Genomic DNA, 15,048 nt, shown 5'->3' on the forward strand with positions numbered 1-15,048 from the left:
AAGGCGGAGCTCCCCCGTCTTTTCCCAATGGTCTTGTCCCCGTGCTCCCCCTCTCTCCTTGCCCGTGGTCTCGCCCGTCGAGCTGTGCCTGGAGCGCCCCCTGCGGCTGTGACGTCACCGCTTCCGCAGCCCGCCTTTTCCGTCACGGCGCTGGTGGAAGTGGCGTCATTTCCGGCCGCCGCCTGCCGGCAGCGGAGCGGGGCCGCCATGTCCACATCGCTGGGCTCCAACACGTACAATCGGCAGAACTGGGAGGATGCGGTGAGCGGGACGGTCGCGAGGGGCCGGGCAGCCGGGAGGAGCGGGTCTGGGCCGGCGGGGCCCTGCTCCGCCGCGGGAGCGCGTGGGGCGGCCAGGCCGCGAGGCGAGCGGAGTGCGGAGAGGCGGCTCCGGGGCTGGGACCTGCCCTGGGGACCCGCCGCTTTCCCTGGGGACCCGCCGCTTTCCCTGGAGACCCGCCACCTGCGGCTGAGCCGCCCGGGAGGGCCGTGCCGCGGTTCTCCGGCTCTCCTTGCGGCGCAAAGGGAGCGAGCTACCCCGCCGCTCCTTCCCCCGCGCCGCCGTGCAGGGGCTGGAGCAGCTGCGGGGCTGAGCTGGGCCCCCCGTGTGCCCCTGGCCGCCTCCCTTCCAGCTGAAGTCTCTCCCGAGTGGGCCCAGTGCAGACAATCGCTGCTGAAGGATGACGGGGGCGGTGTCGCCTGCTGCAGTCCGGGCACTGACAGGTTCAGATCTCAAGAATACGATATCTACTTGGTTATTCTATGTTTTACTCCAAGCTACAATAGCGACCAGATTATGATTCTATAGTAATGGATCATTCTATAGTAATGGAATCATATATGATTCTATAGTAATTTGGGCCTGGGTCGTGGCTTGCAGCTCTCCTGGTCCATTTGCATAATTTAATCATCTGTTGAGTTAAACTAGATCATTTTTCAGAGTGTGACTTGAATGCTGTTGTGATGGTAGAGCTTGTTAGAAATTCCTGATTTTCTTGCTCGATTCAGGACTTCCCTATCCTGTGCCAGACATGTCTTGGAGAAAATCCCTACATTCGGATGGTACGTGCCTGTTGGGCCCTGCAGTCCTTCCCTCTCTCTGTGGTGGCCCTAGAATTGTGGGTTTGGGGACTGAAATAGGGTGAGTACAGGAGGAGGTGCTGAAATGAGCACACATTCCTGAACAGCTGGTTCTGCACAACAGGATTTGGTTCCAGCTGTTGTTGGTGTGTAATATCACCGTTAGGGGTGTGAATGAAGAACAAATCAATTACAAAGGAGGGAAGATGATCCAGTCCAGTGGCTGGAGTGCAGGAAATTATAGAAAATGAAATTTAAGTATTGGCAAGCTCCACCATGGAGAGCTGTGAGCTGCTCAAATTCTAATTAGTGCAATTTCTATAATGTGACAAACATGCACCTCTAAAATTAAGTTAAAGGTGACTTATGAAAGTAGTTTAAATTCCTGTTTGTTTTTGCTCTGTGCAGGGTGACTCAGTCCATTTGTGTTACTTTTCTCTGCCTGGCCTGGTTGCCCATGACCTACATTGACTTTATCTCCTTCACATTCATGTTCCACAAATTTTCTGAGAGAGATTGGGTTGTTCTTATAAAACATAACCCTTATGCTACTATAGGGGATATTTCAAAACCTGTTTGTTGCCATGGGTTATTTAATGTAACATCATCTTTCCTTAAAAAGAGCTGATAATGTTTCTTTTCATTCTCACCTTTCATCAGTACAGGAGGTGGGATTTAAAGTACTCTGTTTTTAATGAAAGTTTCTAAACCAAAAGTGTATTAAAAGTATTTGGATTTATATTTTTTGTCCTGTTGACTTTCCAAGGTGTAAAGCAAATATATAGGGATGAGTGAGTCTAAATGAAAAAACCTACTGTGTTATTATATCAATGATATGTTTCTTTTCTTTTTTTTTTTTTTAATATTTCAGACCAAAGAAAAATATGGGAAAGAATGCAAGGTATGTTTGTGTGTTTTGAAGAAAGATTGTCAAAATTGGTGCAGATCTAGGAGCAATCCATTTTAATGATTAAAAACCTGTCAGCTTCAGAAGAGTACTTATTTGGGTTAACTTAAAATGTTTATGCAACTACATAAATTTTTAGGTCAGTCTACTGTGCTTGTTAGACAGTCAGTTGGTTCTAAAATAGTAAAATTATTGAGTAAATCCTGAGTTTATCTAAACAAGACTTCATGTTTATCAGAATGAGGTTTTGTAAATACTGTTGTACTATATGTGAAGTTATTGCAGCATTTTAAATTATCCATGTTTTCTTGGGTGAGTTTGTTGTTTTTACAGAGAAGTGCAAAATACCTGGAGTTTGGGTTTTACTGTGAATGTTATTCGTGCTATTTGGTGATTTGTGTTGGCTGTCCAAGAAATAAGCCACAATTATTTCCAAGAGCAAGAAATACTCAGTGTTGTCTGGACTGAGGGAAATTAAAGGAGGTTTTTGCCCTTTTATCAGTTTTCATCTGAGGTAGAAAAAAGGTATAATTTGGAGTCTGCACATACTGAGATTGTATTGTGTGTTCAAGGTGTACCTGGAGAGGAGGCAAATGCATCATTCCATGAGATAAGAGGGAGCATTACTCTTCTGCACCAAAGCTCTCATAATCTCTTCCAGGCTGCTGCTGTGCAGGTGCCTGGTGTACCCATCGTTGTAATTCATCTCTAGAAGCTCCACACTGACATCACCTGGAATCAAAGAGAATTTACATATCTTTGAGTAGATCGGCACTTGGGTGATCGCAATAAATAAAAAGAAAAACAACAACAACAGAAAAAACCCAACTTCCCTAAAATTTCTTCCCGTCAAAGTAAAACTCCAAATGGAAACAAATATTCCTGTGCTCTGAGTCTTAGGTTTAGGACAAAGAAGTTGTATTTATGGTTTGGAGAGGCTAGATGAGTTTGGAGTTTGTTTACATGCCAGAAGCAGAACAATAGCTCTGTGCAGGGTGAACCAAGTGCCACCTTTGTGTCCCAGATTTGTGCCAGGCCCTTCACGGTGTTCCGCTGGTGCCCTGGGGTGCGGATGCGCTTCAAGAAGACAGAAGTGTGCCAGACCTGCAGCAAGCTGAAGAACGTCTGTCAGACCTGCCTGCTCGACCTGGAATATGGTGTGTACCCAAAAACCTCATCCAGGACAGGGAGCTGCCCTCTGAAATGGGAGCTGGTGAAATCACTTTAAATGTGTGCATGTTATTGTCACTGGACAGTCTTTGAGAACAGCAGGTGTTGTCTATTCAGAGATTCAAGGGCAGAGTGGTTTCCCTGAGCAGCAGATTTACCTCTGATCACTGCAAGTTACAGAAATCACTGTTTCTGCTCTTTCAGCTTATTCTTCAGATGTATTGGTTGGGGTTTTTTTGTTTCATTTTAGGTTTGCCTATCCAAGTCCGGGATGCAGGACTCTCTCTTAAGGATGAAATGCCTAAATCTGATGTCAACAAAGAATACTATACCCAGAACATGGAGCGAGAGGTAAGTGTAGCCAGCCATGATCATGCTTTTTGGGTGCCTGCGTGTGGGGAGGAAAGGGCAACAATGACCTAGCTTCTCTTAAAACCACTTGCTTACTCTGATTCTGTGCATTAGTGTTCAGTGCTGATATACACATAACTATTTGTGTTCTGCCTGCTTTTAGATAGCCAATTCTGATGGCACCAGACCAGTTGGTGCACTAGGAAAAGCTACTTCTACCAGTGACATGCTGCTGAAGCTGGCCCGAACCACTCCATACTACAAACGCAACCGTCCTCACATCTGTTCCTTCTGGGTAAAAGGAGAGTGCAAGAGAGGAGAGGAGTGTCCCTACAGGTACAGACACAGCTTGGATAGCACGGTCAGATGCAGCTTCCCTTGGAGATGTTGTGGTTGGCAGGAGACACTACAGTGATTTGGGTTAGGGCAACACTTGCATTCAGTGCCAGCAAATGAATCTCTTGTGGTGGCAAGTTGGTTTGTGAGAAGTTGGCTGTGTCCTTTGCCAAAGCAGTGACTGCAGCTCTTCTCTTGTGTAGTCAATTTTTCCCCTTTGTGGCGTCAGTCCCCTCAAGCAGAGATCTTTGTATTTGAACAAGAGGCTGTTTCAAACCCAGCTCTTGTGTTTGGTAGTGCTGAGTGTTGAGCTGTCAGAAGCACCATTCATTCAGAACTTGACGCAGTCCTGGCTGCAGTTGAAGTCTTCAGGGCTTTGTTCCATTTTGGCATGTTTATGTGGACAGGGTTAAGGATATAATTGACCTGAGATTTTGAGAAGGGAAACTGACAGCTACAGTAATTTTAATCCATTCAGTCATCCCTGATGTTATAAAATGCTTTGTTTGCTGAACCTTAGGCATGAGAAACCTACAGATCCAGATGATCCTCTGGCTGACCAGAACATCAAAGATCGTTACTATGGAATTAATGATCCTGTGGCTGACAAACTTCTGAAACGAGCATCAACCATGCCTCGTCTAGATCCTCCTGAAGACAAGACTATTACTACACTGTATGTTGGAGGGCTTGGAGATACCATCACTGAATCAGATCTCAGGTGTGTTGGTGAATTTGCATTACCCTTGCCTTTTTGTTTGACACTTTGATAATGGCTCTTCAAGTGAGGAACAAAAATAAATCTGGAATTTGGGGTTTTTTAATGGGAAACTGGTTGGTGGGCAAATGCAGAGGAGTGCCAGCTTGTTGGAGAACAAGCAGGCACATTTCAAATGCTTTGATTAAAGTTTATGTCTTTAAAGATGAGTCATCCCTTTGTGCCATTGGGGATACTGTGTAACCCTTTTTACAAGGAGGTTCTGTATCCTCTAGCTAGTTACTGAGAGAAGCTGCTGCAGGGCTTTAATTGCTCCATAATAGCACGGAGGCTAATTAGGATTAACTGATTGATTATTGATTTCTAATGATTAGTTTGAACTGGAAATGGAGAAGAGAAAATTTCTGAGCATGCCTATTTCGCCTGCCCTATTCCCTGTGACTGGGAGGAGTGGGGTATCATGATAATTTTTTTTGTCCCATACAGAAATCACTTTTACCAGTTTGGGGAGATCCGGACGATCACAGTGGTACAGAGGCAGCAATGTGCTTTCATCCAGTTTGCCACCAGACAGGCTGCAGAGGTGGCTGCTGAGAAATCCTTCAACAAACTCATCGTCAACGGCCGCAGGCTCAATGTCAAATGGGGAAGGTAATTGTGGGGGCACAAAGCCCAGAGGATTTGCAAGTTCTTCTCTCAGTTTACAGTCTTGATCAGCAGGATTGGGTGTTATGCAGAAGTTGATACTTGTTTGGTAAATAGTTGGGGTCCTCTTGCATTTTGGTTTATTTTTTACAATGGGATCTGGGTTGGTTATGACACAAGTAGCATAGGGGATTTCTTGGTTGAGGATTATGGATGAGCTTTGGTGGCTTTGCTCCTAGTCCATCTCCTGTAAACTCTGTTTGCAAACTTGGTACCATCTGTCTGATGTTCTGTGAGTTTTTCATCTTTGGCCTGAAGAAACGGATCTGGAATAGATAATGTGAAGCCACTGTGGTGTAAATATCTCCTTATCCTGCTTTTCTCATCTTTGTTCTCAAACTTTTGTTTGTTTTTCAGGTCCCAGGCAGCAAGAGGAAAAGAAAAGGACAAGGAAGGCACTACAGAATCGGGGATAAAGCTGGAGCCAGTTCCAGGACTTCCTGGAGGTAATGGAGTTTTAATCATCTCTGAAACACTTAATGTTGACCCACTTTCATGAGCGAGACTGCTGTTAAACTTCCAGAAGCATTTACAGGTGATGGTAGAGGCTGTGGTGAGCCCAGAGCAGTTACAGTAGGTTTGCAGCAGATCCAGCTGGATGGGAGGTGAGCTTTGTCTAGGAACAGATCCTTGATGAAAAGAGAGCTCTTTATGTGATGAGTGAAAAGTTAAAGCTGAATTCAACTTACTTAGCTCACAGATACTCACAACCCACTTTTGATGTTTTCTTAGTCCAGTGAGTGTTGTATGATGGACAAAGCAAAGCTGGTTTCAGATGAAGGAAGTTGGTGACTAGGGTTTCAGGGCAGTTCAGCTTTTCACTCCAGTTCATACATGCAGTAGTAGCAACTGTTTGCCCTTGTGAAAGCGTGGGTTGTGCTTCATCTCTGAAGGCAGACACGTCTGCTTGTCTTGCCTGAGAGATTTTCCATAACCATACGTGCTTTTTCTGCAGCCCTGCCCCCTCCTCCAGCTGCAGAAGAGGAGGCTTCTGCAAATTACTTCAATCTACCTCCAAGTGGCCCTTCAGCCGTGGTGAACATTGCCTTGCCACCTCCTCCTGGCATCGCTCCACCGCCGCCTCCAGGTACCTGTGTTTCCCCCTCAAGTGGGGCTGTGAAATTGAGTGTTAGACAGTCTCTTTCTCCTTGCCAGGCCATGCTGCAGTACTGATGCATGCCCTGAGCTGATTTTCCTCATCCCTGATCACACAGTGTAAACGGATGAGCTAAACTGAGCTGTCAGCACAGTTTAATTAAACTGAGCTGCCTGTTGTGGTTGGTATTTGCTTGCAAATTCCCAGGCACGTTGGAGATCACTGTTACTGGTACTGAGACCTACTCAGTGCTTTTGCTGGCTGTGTAAATGCCACATTAACCTGAACTTCAAAGGGTAATTTTGCAGATGGTTGAATGCTGACATGTCCTTGGCTCTCTATATGTCTATCCAGAGTTCCTTTTTTTTTTTTTTTTTTTGTCCCATTTTGTCCCAAAATGGAATTTTGGACTCTCACAGATGTATTTGCTCTGCTCTGTGATTAAGAAGAAAACGTTTAGATGGGTATTACAGACACCTGCCCAGTCCCCCCACCAGCTTTTATTTGTAAGGATGCGTGTTGGGTAGGGACTGGCCCTAGTTGTACTGAAAAGAGGGGCAGGAGTTTAGGGAGATGGGAGATGTGCACATTTGTGGGTCACGGCTGTCAGCCAGCTGTGATATCAGTACTTTGAAGCAGCAGTACACACACATCAGGTTTTCTGTTGCTTTGCCTGAAGTTGCCAACTTTTGTTTCTGCAGGTTTTGGACCACACATGTTCCACGCCATGGGGCCCCCACCTCCCTTCATGAGAGCCCCAGGCCCCATCCACTACCCTTCCCAGGATCCCCAGAGGATGGGTGCCCACGCAGGAAAGCACAGCAGCCCCTAGTACGTCCTGCCACCCTCATCCTTGAAGTAAATGTTATTTTCTAGTTACCATGGTAGCACCATATGTTGAGCTGTGGGTGAGCTAGAGATGCCTTATTTCCCTGCTTGCAGCCACAGGGCAAGCTCAGCTCCGTGTCTCCACTTATAATCGGGTTCTTGATATGTCCCAGGTCTTTCTATTAGTGTGGGGGGTGGGTGGGGGACAGACAGAAGGGCTGTCAGGGGTCTGTGGGTCTGGGGTACCAGAATTACAGTGCTATCTGTGTATCCCGTTGGCACACTTTTGAAATAAACTTCTGAAAAAACAAAACCAAACCCTTTTCAAGCCCTTTTGATATCCTCAGTTAGAATGTTATGGACTGTTAAAATGTAACCAGAGACTTTTTTCTGTCAGGTAACTAATGATGTATTATTCTAATGAGGTATTAAACCAGGACTGAATATGAGTTGAAAAACGAGTTCATCAGACCTGCCAAACCCATGGCTTGGCCTTACCACTCTACAGAATTTTCCTTCCTCCTTTTTCCTGACTTCTTGATTAAAAAAAGACAAGAAAGCAAAGCAGAGGAGGTGTAGCACTTGTGGCACCATAGGCTGGCTTTCTCTGGGGAAAGAGCTGGGCTTTGGGTGTGGGTAATTCTGTTTTTGTCAGGGGAGAGCTCACCTAGGGTGGTGTTGGACATGCTGGTGGATGGGAGAGGGCTGTGGCATTTGTCACTGCTCTGGTCCAGAGTGTCTGTGGCCAGGACCTGTGAGTGCTGTAACAGATTTGGCATGCAGGAGGCTTCACATCATCCCAATTTATTTATTATTTCCAGCCAGTTACCCAGGGTGCCTAGGTTCTGCAGATGCTGGACAAAGAGGAGAGAAATGGAATTGGAGCAGGGCAGCAGTTAAGCATCATAGATTTATTGTTTCTAAGGAACAAACCATTTTTCTTTCCGTTTGCTTGCCCCCTCCTGCTTCTGTGGGAAACAGAGTAATGAAAGCTTCCCACCTGAATGATATGTTGTGGCAGCAGAATCCCTGTGTGGGGTTTGCTCTGCACAGCATTACGAACTTCACAAATGAGGCAGCTACTAACTGCATTTTTACCACAACGTTTACTTGCCCCATTTAACCACAGTGGTGGAAAAAAGAACTTTTATCCTGGTGCTTTTGAGAGTATAAGAAAGGGTAACATTAAGAACCTGACAAAAGCAATTGAAGGAAGCCTGTGTTGAGTCAGAGGTTTTTGTGAATGGGGTTCCCCAGGTATTCTGGTGATTGTAGGCTGTTGTTAGCTGCACGTTCCACTGTGTGTCACTGCTGGAAATGTTGGTGCAGTTGGATCCTCGTTGCTGATTTTCACGTTCCCAGGGAAGCCTGTGCTTGCTCTGGAGGCACAGCCGTGCTGCTTTTCCTTCCCACTGGTGTTGAAGTTACCAGAACACCCTGGCAGCGTCCTCACGCTGGTGTGGTTCTGCAGGGCAGCAGGTCCAGGTCGGGCCTGATCATTGACCAACTACATGAAGCAAATCTGTCATAAGTCACTCCAAGAGCTAGATTAGATGTTCAAGCAAGACATGCAAAGAGCAGTATGAGGGGGGAAATAGTTGCCAAGTGCTAGCCAGTAGCTTCTGGAAAACAGCACAAGTTTCCAACTCCCAGCATTCCTCTCCCATCTGCCGTGACTGTGCTGTGTTGGTAAGCAGGTAGATTCCAACTCCATTTGTTTTTGTTGTCCAGCCAAGCTCAGGGTAGCTGCTTTAAACATGCCAATGCCTCAAGTAACTTGTTTTGATACTGCTCTTCCATTATTGCCTCCTGTCTGCGTCCTGACTGGAATGACAGATGCAGAGTTGTCCTGAAGATGGAATTTCTCTGCAAAAGCACCAGCTGTCCGAGCAGGTCTCATGTGCCAGTGAGGATGCAGTGAGGCAGCTTTGGTGTGTTGCAGCTGGTGGTGCTGCTGTTTTCCATGAGGCAGGAAAGAGGACAGGCTGTACAGGATGTTTTGTACGGGAGCTTGCAGGGATCTGCTGGATTAACAGCGAGGATTTGGCTGGTTGGCTTGGCACTAACTGCAAGGGGAACTCAGAATAGTCCCACACTTGAGCTCATTCAAACCCCACTCAAAGATGATGACCCAAACCCACCAGCTGAGCTTCCATGAAGGATTCCTGCCCTCCCTCCCCTCCCATCCCGTGCGAGCGTGTCCAAGCCCAGTGAGAGAACCATCTGTGGCCGTGGGGAAAGGAGTGCACGTCCTACAGCTCTTCGCTCTCCGGCAGGATCCGCACCCAGCCTTGGGCCACCCTGTTGAAGTTGGGCCTGTGGGAAATCACCTCCAGCACACTCAGGTTATCCAGCTCTACGGTGGGCAAAGAGAACAGCTCACCAACCAGCGCCCTGTCAAACGGGGCTGGAGTCCTGCAGCACAAGGAGAAGCGTGTTTAGTCACAAGGAAAGGTTGGCCATGTTGTGAAGGTGTTAGAAAAAACCATGTGATGCCAGCACAATGTAGCAATGCCTGTTAGAAATGACAACTCTCCTCTTCCTCCCCAGGACACTGTTAGAGCCCTGCCAGCCCATCGGGGTGGTTCTCTGGTACAGAGCCCACCTCAACTCAAGCTTTGGGAAGCCTGAAGAGTGGGGTTTGATGCTTGGGTGTTGGTGCAAGTGTTCTGCACATAGAAGGGCTTAGACTCAGAGACCAGTGACAGTAACAAAACCCTGGTCTTGAGAGTGCCTCATCTGCAGCTCCTGTGTCCTGCAGAGGGCTGGGGCTGACAGCACTGCTCAGGATCACACCAGCACATGCAGCTCTCTTGGCCCTGGCTCCATCCCGCCTTTTGGGACGGCTCCTCCTGAACAATGACTAACAGGAGGAGCAGTGTGGGGGTAAGAGCTGTCATCTCTTTCTGGAGAAATGTGGAAAGGGACTGGGGAAGAGTGTGCCAGCCCCCAAAAAGCCAAGAATGTTGGTTTTGGAGCAGCACATGGGGGCTGAGCTATCAGGCAAAACCGGGAATGTTTGCTTTGGGAAGCACAGCTAGAACATGAATAACGTGGCACTGTTTTGCAATAAGAGGGGAAAGGCAAATGAGACAAGTTTGTTCTAGGAACTTTCTTTTGGGAGAAGAGAGTCTTTGTCAAAGCTTGGTTTTCATTCTCTCTTAAGGCAGCACACCTTAGCAAGGTGGCCCAGGTATTTTGCATCACAGTCTGAATATTCAAAATTGAGGATAAATAAGCCTGCTTTAACACAGTTGTTGTGGAGATGATGGGCTTGCCCTCACTCTGTGACCCATGAGAGCTGTGCTGGGATTCAGCTAGCCTTAGGCAAGACCACTGGCTTTTCGATAGCCAGCTTGTTCCAAAAAGTTTGTTTTTTCTGTGGCTTGGTATTTGAGCTGAGAAGTGATTTAAAAGCTTGGAAGATTGTGAAAAGCCCAGTTAAAAGCAGATTGGCTTTCTGAATCTTTCTGCCTCACTGAAGAATTAGAGGAGGTGGCAAGAGGCTTGGAGTTAAATTAGCATCCATCTGTATTAAATTACAGTTGAAGACTTAAAATAGAAAGGCAGTGTGTGAGAGGGGAGAAATGGTACAGGGTAGAGTATTATTCAGAAACATGCCCTTGCTTCAGTCCCTGTCCATAAATAAATCCTCTGGCAGAAACATGGCTAAATGTTGAAAGAAAAGAGCCGAGTGTCTGCAGCAGCTCCTTGTTCTCCCCCTGCAGCACCTCCTTGGCTCTAACTCCTCAAGGAGAGCCACATGGCAAAGCCCCAGGGCTGAGGGGGAGGAGAGCAGCAAAGGGACCGTGGTGGCCAGACTCATCTCTGCCCTTTAGGATGGCTTTTCCCACAAGGAGGAGCTGTGATCCCCCACAGCCAAGTTCTGCCAAGTTCTGAAACCGCAGCATGCCTCAAATCCAGCCCTAGGGCGGGTGCAGGGGAGCTGCTGGGGAGCAGTGCTGGGTCCCAGGGGGAAACTCCAGTGGGAACTTGCCTACTGGAAGGTGACTTTGGCCAGGCCACCAAAGCCAATGTAATTCCATCCTCATGACAGAGGCTTTCAGGAAGGAGGACAGACAGGACTCTTTGTGCTGATTCCTTAGGATGATGTTGAGCTTAAAACTTCAGTTCTCCTCATTCTGTCATGGGCTGCTGGTGCTTTGCTACCAGCAGATCTCCATCTCCTGGATCCCCACTAAACACCTGTCCAGAAAGGAGATCTGTCTTGGCAGCCTTTGCTCCAGGATCCCCAGTGTAATTTGGAGGTGTGAGGGGGCACCAGCTGTGCCCCATCAGAAGCAGCCACAGGGGAGGGAGCTTGCCAGGCTGAGCCACCAGAAACCCTCTGGCCTGGAGGCTTTGGGCTCAAGCAGGTGTTTGGAAGGAATCTGGTGACCTCTTAGCACTCTGTGGAAAGATTACCCTTATACCCCCACTGCTTCCAGCAGCTGCTTGAATACCTTAAGGAAATTAGGAAAGAGGCTTGGCACTGTGTCATTCCTCCACCCAGCCCAGAGCTGAGCCCAGCTGGGAACAGGAGTGATTCCTACTCCAGGGCCATGTTTGTAAGAATTGGTCCTCCTCATCCCTCTCAGGGATGAAATCCCTGAGATTACCCAGTGAGATCAAGCTGCATAAGGCTGTGCAAGCCCAGTAGTGGAGCTGAGAGGAGATCTGGAGGAGAGCTGCTGGAGGCAGGAACCTTTGCAGGGACCCACAAAGAAGCTCCTGAGTATGAAAAGAGCATCCTGAGCCCTTGCTGTGCCCCTCTGAGGTATAAAGAGGGCATGAATGGTTGCATTTCCCTGGCAGGATGGTGGGTGCTCCTCGAGACTGAAGGGCTTGGCCAAGGGCTGGTGTGTCTGGTGGTGCCTGCCCCTGTTACCTGTTGAAGCTCCTGAAGTCCCACGCAGGGGGTCTCATGGGTGGCGGGTTCTTGCTAGACACAGCGTTGTCCCTGTCACCAAAGAGCTCCTGCCACGGGGACCGGTAGCCCTTGGGGATGGCAGTGGCATTGAACTTCTCATGAGGGATTTCTTTGAGGGGGCTGGAGTACCCTGTGCAGGGGAGAGACAGTGTGGGCTGCCGGGGCCACAGCCAGGCTGAGGCAGGGGTCTGGGAACAGCCCGGCCTCTGCATGGCCACAGCCTGTTACTGGGGCAGGAATGAGTATCTATAACAAATGTGTATGTATTATACATACATATTTGTACTTATAAAATCTCTGGGGGAGGGTTGGGCAGACCCCTGAGCAAGCAGCAGCTCACTGCCTCCAGCCCATATTGCTGAGATCACAGCAGAGTTGGGTTCAGGTGCACGAAGCATTGACTTACCTGGGGCCAGGGCACTGGGGTTCAGGACTTTGCTCATGTGCAAGACCTTCTCTGACTTTTTGGGTACTTCTGGGGGGCCACCTTGGGGTGATGCTGCTACGTGGAGCTCGGAGTGATAATTCTCCTGACCCCCAACATTCTCACCTGTCTGTACAGGGGAGAGTTAACAGGCACAGGGGGAGCTCCCCATGCCCCATTTGGGACTCAGGGTGGTTGAAAGCGCCTCAGAGCTTTCTCCATCTACTCACCATCTGTTCATTCACTGTTCCTTCTGGACCACCTCTCCCAGTGTGGGAGCTGCCTGCCCCTTGCCCTGAGAGCTGCAGGAGACAGTGAGTGGGTGCAGAGGGAGACCAGCACCATCCCCCTCCTCTTTGGTGGATATTGAACCCCATGTTTGCCCATCTCCCTGCCCAGCCCACCAGGACATCTCTCCTCCCCCTCCACCTCTGCATAGCAGTCAGCCAACCATGGCTGCTCTGCAGAGAGACCACTGACCCTGCCAGGAATCAGGAATTCCTTCCCTGGAAAGGCTGTAAGAGCCAGGGAAGGGCTGTCCTCAGACCCACCTGCCTGGAGCCACTGGGATGCTCAAAGACAAAGCGCTGCACCCGTTTCTGGCGCTGCTGGAAGAGCCGGGAGCCACGGTTGTTCGGCAGGGAGAGCTCCTCGATCATCAGGTCGTGTGTTGTGCTCATCTTCTTCCCCAGGTCCAGCTGGGGCTCTGAGGAGGCTGGGAGAGCACAGCTATAGCTGAGGCTGCTGCAGGGTTAGGGACCCCCAAGGCAGCACAGACCATGCATCCCCTCGTTGGGGTCTCTGTTCTGTGGCTGGGACATTTGCCCATGCCAGGGACTGGCGTTTCCTCAGTGTGAGGAATGCCAGGGAGCTCCAGAGGTTCAAGCAAACTCTCCCACCCTGTGCATGGGATTTTGCCCTGTTCCAGCAAAAACAGGGCAAGTGGCCTCAACCAGAGCTGGATCTGGCCCCTAGGCAGGGAAAGCAGCACGGTCCTGGGGCTAGTGGCACACCTGCACCCCCTTACCATCTTCAGGGCCCGGTCTCATGATGGCCATCACTTGCTGCTGTGCTCCTGGGGCAGCTCTGTGAGAGGGGGATGGATCCTCTCTGGCTGGAAGAGAAAAGCACTCCAGGAGTGACACCAAACATGGGAAGATGTCAGCCCCAGGCATGGCCCAGAGAGTTGCTAGGATTCAGCTGAGCATCTCTCCTGATCAGCATCATCCCCAAGCATCTCCTTGCACCACTCTCTGTCCCCTTCAACAGATATAAGGAATGTTTAAATCATGCTGCCCTTCAGCCCCTGCCTGTCCTGCTTCCTCCTTGCCTTTCTTTAGGGCAGAAACTGTCCTTGCCCCTGTCTTTGCCCACAGTGAGCTGTTGTCCTTGTGCCCTAAGTGCCTTGGGAGCAGCAGGTGCTGGCCAAGCAGGGGCCCCGAGCTACTGCCCCCCCAGCACCTCCGCCTTAGCAGAGCTATTTTCAGCTGCTGGCTCCCAAGGTGCAGGAGCTGCAGCCCTGAACCTGCAGGGAGCTGGTGAGCCCAGCCAGCAGCAAGAAGGGTCATGGCACCACTCGGCTGGGTTGCTCCAATGTGGAGAGGTGGCTGGAAACCAGCTCCAGTCTGAGCCCCCTGAGCTGCCCACCTGCAGCAGAGCCCACCTGTGCTGCTGGGACACTCGGCTCCCTAAGAGCTGTTCCACCCTGTTTGGTGCACCTGGCACCCCTCAGCTCAGGCTGAGGCAGGGCAGCTTCCCCTGAGGGCCCTGCAATGCTGGGGTTCCCATGGGGCCAGGGTGCCTGGCACATAGCTCCCTGTCAGCTCTGAGCTCAGCTCTGACCATCCACACAATGACCCAGGGATCTGCACCCCATCCTTCCCTCTGCCCCACTCCAGGGAGACTGCCCAGGCCCCCACAGTGGTGCTGTCCCCTTTTCCAAGGACATCCCCAAACCCCGAGCACCCACCCACCTGCTGACCCCCATGTGGGACCTCACCTTCCCTACCTGGCCAGGGGATACCCCAGATGCTACTGGGGCACTGAAGATGCTTCTCCTGCTGTGCTGGGGATGAGGCTGAAGCCAAGCTGCAGCCACCAGCACTCGGTGGCCTCTGCTGGCCCTTCACGGCACCCTTGGGCTCCTGCTTCTCGCCCCAACCCGTGCTGGGCTCCAGCCCAGATGCCAAGGTCCAACCACGGGACAGAAGTTATTTCTGGCTGAGAAAGGGGGCGGAGCAGGGCTGTGACCCTTGGGGACTGGGATGCCATCACCCCAGTGTGGAACAGGTCTGACTCACAGGGATGAGGATGCCATAATCCTGGCACGGAGCAGGGCTCTGACCCTTGGGGACCGGGACGCCACAACCCAGCGTGAAGCAGGGCTGACCCACACGGATGCAGACGCTGTCACCTGGCATGGAGCAGGGCTGACCTCTGGGGACATGTAGCAGCAGCAGGAGGTGGCCATGTGCCATGTGTGCCCAGGCCACCTGGGGGACAGA

General features: G+C 50.0%; 2 protein-coding genes across 5 annotated transcripts; one reads left to right on the top strand and one right to left on the bottom strand.

Moving 5' to 3' along the window:
• The first annotated feature begins 127 nt into the window (after positions 1-127).
• On the top strand, positions 128-7,508 carry RBM22 (RNA binding motif protein 22). The gene is made up of 11 exons (XM_059860355.1): positions 128-261; positions 1,008-1,061; positions 1,951-1,980; positions 3,011-3,143; positions 3,407-3,507; positions 3,671-3,843; positions 4,364-4,564; positions 5,048-5,212; positions 5,624-5,712; positions 6,222-6,353; positions 7,064-7,508. Exons 1-11 carry the CDS (start codon positions 208-210, stop codon positions 7,192-7,194), a joined length of 1,263 nt encoding a protein of 420 aa, XP_059716338.1. The 5' UTR covers positions 128-207; the 3' UTR covers positions 7,195-7,508.
• Positions 7,509-8,081: 573 nt separating this feature from the next.
• On the bottom strand, positions 8,082-14,922 carry MYOZ3 (myozenin 3). Of its 4 annotated transcripts, none has more exons than XM_059860359.1 (7): positions 14,553-14,922; positions 13,572-13,654; positions 13,096-13,259; positions 12,775-12,846; positions 12,527-12,674; positions 12,079-12,250; positions 8,082-9,605 (listed from the first exon to the last, which is right to left on the bottom strand). In XM_059860359.1, the coding sequence occupies exons 2-7, from the start codon at positions 13,600-13,602 to the stop codon at positions 9,443-9,445; spliced, it is 750 nt and encodes a 249-aa protein (XP_059716342.1). In that variant the 5' UTR covers positions 13,603-13,654; positions 14,553-14,922; the 3' UTR covers positions 8,082-9,442. The 4 variants fall into 4 exon arrangements, with proteins under 4 accessions (XP_059716342.1, XP_059716340.1, XP_059716343.1 ...); XM_059860357.1 differs by having other exon boundaries at positions 13,572-13,658; XM_059860360.1 differs by having other exon boundaries at positions 14,544-14,922.
• Between the last annotated feature and the right edge of the window lie 126 nt (positions 14,923-15,048).

The sequence above is a fragment of the Haemorhous mexicanus genome, chromosome 15 (genome assembly GCF_027477595.1).
Source record: "Haemorhous mexicanus isolate bHaeMex1 chromosome 15, bHaeMex1.pri, whole genome shotgun sequence".
NCBI classification, from domain to species: Eukaryota; Metazoa; Chordata; class Aves; order Passeriformes; family Fringillidae; genus Haemorhous; species Haemorhous mexicanus.

What these genes read in the sequence shown, in the direction of transcription:
- RBM22 (XM_059860355.1), top strand. Translation starts at nt 208, where the DNA reads ATGTCCACATCGCTGGGCTCCAACACGTACAATCGGCAGAACTGGGAG. An exon ending in ATCACTGAATCAGATCTCAG is followed by an intron (nt 4,565 to 5,047) that starts GTGTGTTGGTGA and finishes TGTCCCATACAG; the next exon opens with AAATCACTTTTACCAGTTTG. An exon ending in CTCAATGTCAAATGGGGAAG is followed by an intron (nt 5,213 to 5,623) that starts GTAATTGTGGGG and finishes TTTGTTTTTCAG; the next exon opens with GTCCCAGGCAGCAAGAGGAA.
- MYOZ3 (XM_059860359.1), bottom strand. Translation starts at nt 13,602, where the DNA reads ATGGCCATCATGAGACCGGGCCCTGAAGATG. An exon ending in ATCCCAGTGGCTCCAGGCAG is followed by an intron (nt 12,847 to 13,095) that starts GTGGGTCTGAGG and finishes TGTCTCCTGCAG; the next exon opens with CTCTCAGGGCAAGGGGCAGG. An exon ending in CCCCAGTGCCCTGGCCCCAG is followed by an intron (nt 12,251 to 12,526) that starts GTAAGTCAATGC and finishes TCCCCTGCACAG; the next exon opens with GGTACTCCAGCCCCCTCAAA.